This window comes from Cuculus canorus, chromosome 1 (assembly GCF_017976375.1).
Source record: "Cuculus canorus isolate bCucCan1 chromosome 1, bCucCan1.pri, whole genome shotgun sequence".
Taxonomy (NCBI): domain Eukaryota; kingdom Metazoa; phylum Chordata; class Aves; order Cuculiformes; family Cuculidae; genus Cuculus; species Cuculus canorus.
The window spans coordinates 163,016,685-163,026,284 of record NC_071401.1 but is presented as its reverse complement, the minus strand read 5'-3'; the positions used below and the strand labels follow the sequence as shown (position 1 = coordinate 163,026,284).

The window sequence follows — 9,600 nt, the reverse complement described above, 5'->3', positions numbered from 1 at the left end:
TGAACTGCCACCACCGCATGTCCCCATAAAAAATAGGACATACGCCTTCTTTATGTTCTGATAACCACACATTCAACAGAAGAAAGCGGTACTTTTTTATCCCTACGACCTTACCTATCTAGACAGACTTACTATGATAGGATATAAAAGAGAAGTGGCAACAGTCCTCTGATTCTTTAGTGATCAGCTTGTGTATCACTCTAACATAGCAAAATATCTATCTGCCCACGCAGAAAAATGCAATTTAGAAACATGACATTTATCAAATTCTCTTTTTGTTTATTAACTGTCACATGACCGTAGAACAATTTTAACGGTAAGACTTCTGGTAGCGTGCACGAGCACCAGGTCCTCCAAATTTCTTGGATTCACAACGGCGAGGATCTGCAACCAGCAGAGTCCTATCATACTGGATTAGAATATCCTTGATCTCTTTCTTGGAAGCTTCATCAACATCTGTTTGGAAAGAAAAAAAAAAAAAGAAAAACAATCACTTAAGTTCCATATGGAACAGATCCATACTAATGTTATTTTTTTTGCACCAAAACTACCAGAAGCCATACATTTGCACTTAAGGCCAACACAACAATCAAAACAACTTACATTTTTGATAGTAAGCCACCAATGCTTTGGAAATAGCTTGACGGATAGCTGTTAAGAGAGATAATGGGTCAGTAAGGATAGCAACCATATTCAAAACTCAAACACAAAGTGCCAGTTATCCAAGAAACTTGCTGTCAAAATTTCTGCCAAATTGTCCTTTCCCTTCTTAGTCTCCCCTCCCACATACTCAATGTGACCTTTACTTTGGCAGATCTGAAGAAATCTGTGCCAAGAGGCCACCCACAGTTCATTTTTGATTTGACAACTACAGGTTAGCCAAGGAATTGTACAAGGGCAGTCTTGATCACTTTCTCTCCCAACTACTAACATAGGTTTATCTTCTACCTACAAGGAGTTAACTTTCAAAATCCTTAGAAACACAGTTCTCTAAAGACTAAAAAGGCAAAAATGATAAGCCAGTACAAGCAGTTCTTCTAGCATACGTCAACAGAACAAGGCCATAGGCTAATCAGAACTCAAAACAGGAGTATGGGCGTAACTGTAAGGATGTTGTAGGCTGTTATCTGTCAGAACATTAAGTTCAGCATTTTGATGAAAATCTGAATTTTCTGAAAAATGCAATCAACTTTGAGACTGAAACTTGTTACTGTTCTTCACGCAGCTTCAGCTCCACTTCACTAACTTATACTCAAACTGAAACAGCAAAACAAATCTATCATTTGTGAAGAGCAACTCTACCAACAGCTAATACAAGTATGCTCTCACTCTGCTCTGCAAGGGAAAAAAAATATCTGGCCAAGATGCTTCTGAACAACAAGGAAATTTACAACTAAAGGTAAAATTTCTGCAGATAAATTGCTTTTTCTTCTCCCCAAATCCTTCTGCTCAGATGAGCTTCAACCGTCCTATTACAGTGCAAGACACAAAGATTGTTTACTCAGAGTTTTATCAATTTACTTTATTCAACTAACTCTAGTTGTTACAGTTCAGCATGTAAAATATAACCAACAAGCCCTTAAGAAGTAAAAAAGAACATCAACATGTGCAAGATACTCCTAAGTACATGGCTTGACTTGTTCTAGCCTACACCAAGAATCTCCCAAAAATCATACCATAGATTTGTGCTACATGGCCACCACCCTTTACACGGACTCTGATGTCAACACCAGCAAAACGTTCCTTCCCCAGGAGGAGGACAGGTTCAAGCAGCTAGGAAACAAAACAGAAAGAAAACTCATTTGTGATCAGAGACATCAATGATAAGAGATTGTAGCAGGTCTACCAAATGTGAAGTTATTAAACTTTACATTTCTTCAAAGTTCTGAAAAGAGGAGCTTTGATTTTACAAACACACATACCTAAGTTAAGCAAACCTCTTGCTTGACATCTACTGGAGCTATTGTAAAATAAGGTCACCAAAATCTTGAGTATTTTCTTTTAAAAGTTTCAAAATTCTTCATAGTAAAGCATATGCACAAGGGAATTAAAAGCATGGGAATAGTTTAAGGGAAAGCCATAATTACATCAGCACTAGGAAAATAAGTAAAGTTATTAAAATTGAAGATACGAAGTAACTTGTAGGTGGGTTTCTCCACTCTTCATTACACTTTGTATTTATCTAATCAGTTTTAGATTCTCAGGAGTGTTTAAACAGCTACTGTAATAAGCCCTAATAAATCACTTGAAGAGGCGTTTAAGTTACCCATTTCAATTTAAAAAATGGACGTGAAGTGCTGAAAATACTTCATGTTACATTAATATGCATTAACCCAATTAAGCAAAAACACACTGCCCTTCCTAACAAGACAATCATAAAAAGAGTTTTTCTAACAGTGTCTACATTTAAAGTGATCAGTTTAACACACTGAAATGTACTACTGTCAATAAGGCAAGCAATTCTTCTACACCGTCACACAATTATGTGTATGATAGTATTTTAACACCCACAGGTGCCGGGGGAGGCTGGATGGATGCTTACTTTATACTGCAGAGTTCTGGGCTCAATCATTTCCAGAGGTCTTCCATTCACTTTAATGAGGCCATTTCCTCTCTTGCAGTGGGCAACAGCAGTTGCTGTTTTCTAAAAATCAAAACGTGTATTAGCACAGCACTTCACTTTTGCCCTACAAACTTTTTACATCATTTTAACAATCTAAAAGTCTTAGTTTCATACCAAGATTAACATCTGACACTAAACAACAATACCACTCCTAGCATTTCTACTTAGTGACTCAAAGAATTAAGGCACTGTTTTAATAAAATTATAGAATAGTTTGTGTCAGAAAAGACCGTAAAGATGATGCATTTTCAACTCCCCTGCCACCCAGCAGGGACATCTCCCGCTAGACCAGGTTGCTCATAACCTCATGCAACCTGGCCTTGAACACCTCCAAGGAGGGGACATCCACCACCTCTCTAGGCAAGTTGTTCCAGTGCCTCACCATCCTCAAAGTAACAAGTTTCTTCGTAATATCCAATCTAAATCTAGCCTCTTTCAGCTTAACCCATTAAACCTCGTGTTATCACTACACCCCTCTGATAAACAATCCCCTCCATCTCGTTATATTCAGTTTATAGTTACAAAAGCCGTACAAAGATCTAGTTATAAACAGGGAAAATACTCTCTCCACTCTGAAATATGACAATTTCGAAGCTCTTTTTTCCACTAGAGCCTAGTACCTAGATTATTCCAGCCATAGGACCCCAGTAGGGTGAACTCCATCTTACCACCACCTTGTAACGAGGCTCTCGGCAGCGATGAGCCAGGCCTCTACGGCCTGGGTACGACCACTCCCGAGTACTCCCGAGAGAGGGGGCTGAGCTGCGATCGAGCGAGTCCAAGCCCACCCCTTACGAGAGCAAATCACACAATCACAGAATAGTTTGGGTTGGAAAAGACCTTAAAGATCATCCAGTTCCAAACCCCCTGCCACTGGCAGGGGCGCGTCCCACTGGATCAGGCTGCCCAAGGCCCCATCCAACCTGGTCTTGAACACTTCCAGGGATGGGGCATCCCTCCAGAGATAGGGTATCAAATCTCTCCCCTCCGCTCCCCCACAGCCGCGGAGACACGGCGCGCTCCGGCCCCAACACGTGGGCTGCGGCGCAGGCCTGGACGCCCCCCCACGCGCCCGAGGGGCCCCGAGCGCGGCCCAGGCCACGGCGCAGCACCCCGGCCTCACCTTCCGCCCGAAGACCTGGACGCTCTGCAGGGGACCCTTGGCCGGCATGGCTGCTCCTGCAAGAGAGAGAGACAGAGAGAGGAAGGAAGGCGGCGATAGCGCAGCGGAGGGCGCGGGCAGCTCGGCGAAGCCCGGAGCCCCGCGGATACTCACCTTTCCCTTAGCGGCCGCCCCGCGGAAAAGGCCGGACGGGGTTTCCCAACCTCTTCTCAGGGGCACCCGCGTCGCAAAACGCCGAGCACTTCCGGCAAATGCGACAGGGCGTGCGGCCGCGCTTGGCGGCAGCTCGCGGCACCGCGCTCGCCCTCGGCCCCCGATCCCCGCCCCTCCTCTCTTTGGCTCCGCGTTCTCCTACTGTTCCCGAAGGCTACGGCCTTCGCGGAGGCCGGAGGGAGCTGCTGGTACAAAAAGCGGAATATGTTTGATTTAAGCTAAAGTAGAGTTACGTTTCATCTAAGTAATTGCATTTTTTTTAATGAAAGCTGGACATAATGTCCCTCTTATAGCATGTTTTCTTTAAAACGGTGTTTTTTTTCTAGACACTGTTCGTTCTTTGGAGATGAGAACGTCGTGTTCAGTGTGAGACTAGACATAAGGAAGAATTTCTTTGTCGTGAGAGTGGTGAGGCACTGGCACAGGTTGCTCAGGGAAGCTGTGGCTGCCCCGTCCCTGGAAGTGTTCGAGGCCAGGTTGGATGGGGCCTTGGGCAGCCTGACCTAGTGGGAGGTGTCCCTGCCCATGGCAGGGGATCTGGAACTGGATGATCTTTGAGGTCCCTTCCAACCCAAACTAATCTATGATTTTGTGATCCGTGCTGAGCAGATGTGTCTGCTTCTGCCATCGGCTCTGTTTGCAGTCTTTCCGGATCTCAAATGTAAGGTCAGGCAGAGCTGGCTGCAGAGCTCCAAATTAGCAAGAGTTTTGACTGTTTTGAAGTTGATAATATTAAAATTAATCTTTGGAAAATAATAGAATATGCATAACATTTCTGGGAAAATTTATCCCTACACGTGTAAGTGGGAAATGTATTCTGTCCCCAGCTCCTGTCTCATAGAATAGAATCATAGAATCGGCAGGTTGGAAAAGACCTCTTAGATCATCGAGTCTAGCCATTCCTATCTGCCACTGAACCACGTCCTTGAGTACCTCGTCTCTTGGAGATCGCTCCTGCACGTTGCTCAGCCCTGATAAAGGATGCTCGTTTTCTAAAACTCGAAAACGAGTCTTAGTTTATCTGCCGGCATTTTCATCATCCCCTTAGACCCCACAAGCGCTTGGGTAGGCGTCGTACCACTATCAGGAGGTGCTTCTGTTCGCTGGCTGAAAGCTGCGGCTCCAGAGTCTGCCCGGGAGTGAGTCCCGCCACCCCCGGAGGGGTCCGAGGGCTCGCACGCCTCCTCCAGAGACCGGCGCAGCGCGTCCTCAAACGGGTGCGGTTAGAACGGGGCAGGGGGAAGTCACTCGCTGCCCCAGCTCCGACCTGGATTGCCGCAGCTTGAAGAACTTCTTGAGGGGTGGAGAGGGTGCACGGCCTCCAGAGAGGCTTTTTCTTCCTTTACTTATGAAACATCTAGCACTGAGTGCATGGGGTACATTCTGTTAGGTGTCCCAGTCACAAGCAGAACTCAGCTGGGCTTCTGGTATAAAGAGAACAAAATGATGCCTTCCCCAAAAGGCTTACAGTAGCTCTTTGTGCTTTCTTGAGGTGCAGCACTGCAAAGTACATAGCTTTCTTAGGTTTTAAGTTTGGTAAACAGCTGGAGAAGACAAAGCATTAAGCTCTGTTCTAGTATCGCAGAGAGGCATATTTGGGCAGTTCTTTATACCCACTTTGATAATCAGGGACCATTATGTTAAAGATCAAGTTGAGGAGTTCTTAGATTCAGGGCTTCCACAGAGCACCATGCATCTAAGTTTTTATCTCTGCTTTTCTTGTTTAATATCTGTTATAAAACATGGAATTTAAGTCACTTTGAGACTGAAAATATTTTAAGGCTTGGTATTTAGTGTGCAAAATTTTCCCGAAGGACAAAAGCAGAGTTTATTGATGAAGCAAGGTAATGCTGCTTAGATATTTTAAACTATAAGAGATTTAAATTATTATGATTAAGTAGAAAGTTGACTGCTCAGATGAAACAATTAGTGCCTTTGTCTTTGGACAGGATCTTAAATAGTGAACATTAGTCATCAGTCATGTGAGGATTTAAACAAGCACTTAGCTTTATGCAATTGGAGTGATTAGTTCTATTCAAGTGAATAGTACTGTGCAGAGCGTATAAGATTTAGCACATCTCAAAACCCCAATTGTACAAAGCTTTAACATGTGACCTGAAAAGTTATTTTGTTTGGCTTTTTTTAAAGCTGTTTCCTAAGAAACAGTGTCTATGTAATCACACGTCTGTCATCCACTCTCCCCATCATCAGGGGAAAGGGAATGGTCACCAGCTTGTTGGCCAGTTCCAGTTAGTTTCCACAAAAGAATGTAAATTTCAAAAACAATTTAGCTTATACATACTTGGTGAAAATAGGTGGCTCTGTATGAGAGCCATCTTTCACTTGCATAATGAAAGCAGCTGCAGAAGCTGAAATCTTAGACATTACAAAGCCTTTATTTAGGTGAAAAAGAGAAAACATAACACCTAATTAACCCAGTTAGACAAAAAGGTTCAACTAAGACTTATGATCAGCCCAAAGGTGAGCCATTAGTAAATGAGTTTTGCTGGTTGCTCAGGGCACTTATAAAGGAAAAGAATGCAAACCTGAATCTGTTCGTTTTGTGAGTGTTATCTGAGGTCTACTAATGGAGACCTGTGTTTTGTTACCACATGCACCATTAAGTGGGAAGTTTTCAAATGTCTGCTTATATAAAGCTTACCTTTTGTGGGCATGCTTTCTCAAGTCCTGCAAAATTCATCCTCGTTTGTGTGTTCATCTCTGGTGCATGCTCTTCCTGGAACTGAAAACATTCCTGCTATCAGAACCTGTGTATAAAACCAGCAATATGCCTACACATACGTCTCTTCTTGTTAGCAAATTAAGACGATGACCAAGATATATTGATAGTGTTGCCTAGAAAATAAAGTTGGGGCTTTGTGCAGCTCGTTTCCTTTGCTTTCTAGCATAAAAATGGGGATAGGAGCTAAGAAGCATTTGGACACCACCCACTACAGAAAATGGGCTGTAATATGAGAAGAGAGAACTAGATCATAAATATCACTGTATACAAATGAAACAAAAAGAAAAATACCACAATGGAAAAAAAAAACCCTTAGGTTAAGTTACTCATCTTTTAAGGAAAGTCAAAGTACTAACAAAATGCCTACTTTGTTTTACTGAGCACAGAATGCTTTAGAATGTTAATGTATCTCTGCTTTCAAAAAGAATATCAGTAAAATCTCCAAGCATCACCTACAGGTTCTTGTCTCCACTTCCATACTTCCATTTTATCTGTAAAATAATTGAACCTGTGGAATGTAAGCAGCCTTTTTTTTTTTTTTCAACCTTAGTTTGCACTAGTGTGAAGAGTTACACAGCAAGCAAAACAGTGAATAATCAGGCCCATAGAAACTAAGGTGTATTTGCTAGTAAGCCACTGTTACTGGACAGAGCATTTCAAGAGAAAGCCAGCAGGTTTGAACTGATCTTGATACTTTGTTTGTATTATTTTCTAAGCAGAGGAAAAATATTTGGATTTGACTCAAGTCTAAGTCCTCAATTTCACAGTGGTTCTGGATTGTACTAACAGGTGATTTCTTGTGTATTTTTGTATCAATAGGTATTTTACAAATATTTTACTTGGGCATTTAGTGAGGCTTCAGGGTATTGAGAGTCTCTCACTGACTGACTGCCTCCGCTGGAGCCCTTTGATCTCCTTCCAGGCTGTGGTGCGAGATGCTGCTGTGACCTACTCTTGTCCTGCAGACCAGGTGCTTCTGCTCTGTCAGTTTGCTGGGAACAACTAGGGTAGGGCACCAGGGTGTAGCGCTGTAGGGGAATGTCTCTGACTAGGTTTCTAATTGTTTCCTCGCTGAGACAGGAGCACAAATGTTATGTAGGTAACATGGCTCCATGGGGAGGAGGGCAGGAAGGGAATGGCAGGAGATGGGCAAAGGTGGACTAAGCAGAGCAGCGTTGTATCTGTTCATTTGGAAATTTGCCGATGTGGAGCATACAGAAAACTGCAGTACCAAACTTGGATGTCGGGCCACTGCCCACCAACACTGTCAGGCTGATGTAGTGCAGCCAGTAAATTTTAATTGTATACTTATTGCTACTTGAATGCTAGCAGAGATTTTATTTGGCATCCCCCAGGAGTCAAAACTATTGAAGATTTTTTTGCTTTTTATGTGTTTGTGCAGTGGTTTTTTTTTCCTCAGGGTTTTTATGTAGTTTGGAGTTTAAAGTAGCAAGTGACTGGACTTCACTGTGAAATCACTATGTTGGTTTTCCACTTGTACCTTGCCATCTTTCAAATCAAATTCACATGTGAGTTCAAAAGGTAAACATTCCAAGAGGACAGCATTTTAGCTTCCACTTAACACAGAACTATGTAGCTGCTGAGAGAGTAAGGCAACAAAAAGTCAAGGTCAATATGTTAACAAGGCCAGCTGTAATGTGACTCTAAATTTCCTCCTATTTAAAGGAGAGAAAATGCTCTTCAAGGAAAAATAGTGTGAGAAATAGTGAGATTATCTTCCTCATATTTTACCTGAAACATTAATAGAAAGGTGAGAGCTAAGGCAAAATATTGTCAGTTACTTCTATGTATGTTGTGATATTTAAAAAGATCACTGTAAAAGTAAAGGAGCATTTAGGGGAAATGCAAAGAAATATTTCTTCTAGATAGTCCATAATCACAAAAAAAAAAAAAAATCCATGCCTTCTATGAAATTGTTTGCATTTGCGATTGAATTATACATTGTAGGATTTTTTTAGCAGAGTGGATAATTTTAACCAGGAAAATTATTTGCTCATATTTCATGCATGGTAAACAAAGCACAGTCCCTGAAGTTTTTACTTCAGACCACAAAATCATCTCTGTGTGCTTCAGAAGGCTTCTAATTTGTACAGATTTATACCTTTTGAAAATCAGGGTGTTCCTTCACTGAGAAGTATGAAATATTTCAGTAAGGAAGATACTGACGCACTTTTTTTATGGCAGCTCTTAGAATCTGAAAGACTGGGTTACCAGAATATATATAGTTCTCATGTTACGTTTTGCAGCTGGTCATTGTTTGATGATAAAGTGTAATTACCTAATGGATCCCATTATTTCTAATGCTTGCTTTTCACAGATCCTATTCATCCAGACAGCAGCTGAAGAGTTTTCTAAACTCAATTAGTGCAAGAATGCTGTGACCAACGGAAAAATGTTTGATGCATGCCAGAAAACAAATCTTCCCAGCTCTTGGAAATATGTTCTGAAAATAAATAAGGATCACACAAGATTTTCATATTAATAAATATCTTTTCCTGAGGAAATATTTAAAATCTAAGGAATTTTTTTGTTTTGTTTTAGTTAGCCTTCTTCAGGAAGCTCTGTAAAATAAACTCTGGAATATAAGGATACAGATTATCCTGATTGGTGTGAATACTGACTCCCACTTGCAGATTGTAAATGCTAATGTCACATTGAGATTGACATAAGACAATTTGTAATGCAGAAATTGACACAGTGGTAGGCATATTCGCTCTGATATTCATTGCATGTAAATAATTAGCAATACAATAGGTTACTCGGGACCCACTCTTAGAATTGCTTCTTAGGAAAAATCGCAATTAATGATTGTCTTGACTTTAGTTTTGAATGAATAGGACTGCTCTTTTAGTACAATAAACAAAAGAAATACGAAGC

The 9,600-nt window shown here is 41.5% G+C and overlaps 1 protein-coding gene and 1 long non-coding RNA gene across 2 annotated transcripts; one reads left to right on the top strand and one right to left on the bottom strand.

Annotated features, from left to right (window-relative positions):
* Positions 1-258: 258 nt before the first annotated feature.
* On the bottom strand, positions 259-4,000 carry RPS16 (ribosomal protein S16). The gene is made up of 6 exons (XM_054056024.1): positions 3,900-4,000; positions 3,747-3,802; positions 2,543-2,644; positions 1,677-1,773; positions 604-651; positions 259-456 (listed from the first exon to the last, which is right to left on the bottom strand). Exons 2-6 carry the CDS (start codon positions 3,792-3,794, stop codon positions 311-313), a joined length of 441 nt encoding a protein of 146 aa, XP_053911999.1. The 5' UTR covers positions 3,795-3,802; positions 3,900-4,000; the 3' UTR covers positions 259-310.
* Positions 4,001-4,121: 121 nt separating this feature from the next.
* Positions 4,122-9,173, top strand: LOC128850914 (uncharacterized). Its single transcript, XR_008448148.1, has 3 exons — positions 4,122-5,176; positions 7,522-7,672; positions 9,041-9,173. It is a non-coding gene; the product is annotated as an uncharacterized LOC128850914 (long non-coding RNA).
* The last annotated feature ends 427 nt before the right edge of the window (positions 9,174-9,600 follow it).

What these genes read in the sequence shown, in the direction of transcription:
- RPS16 (XM_054056024.1), bottom strand. Translation starts at nt 3,794, where the DNA reads ATGCCGGCCAAGGGTCCCCTGCAGAGCGTCCAGGTCTTCGGGCGGAAG. An exon ending in TCCAGGTCTTCGGGCGGAAG is followed by an intron (nt 2,645 to 3,746) that starts GTGAGGCCGGGG and finishes TTTGATTTTTAG; the next exon opens with AAAACAGCAACTGCTGTTGC. An exon ending in GGTGGCTTACTATCAAAAAT is followed by an intron (nt 457 to 603) that starts GTAAGTTGTTTT and finishes CTTTCCAAACAG; the next exon opens with ATGTTGATGAAGCTTCCAAG.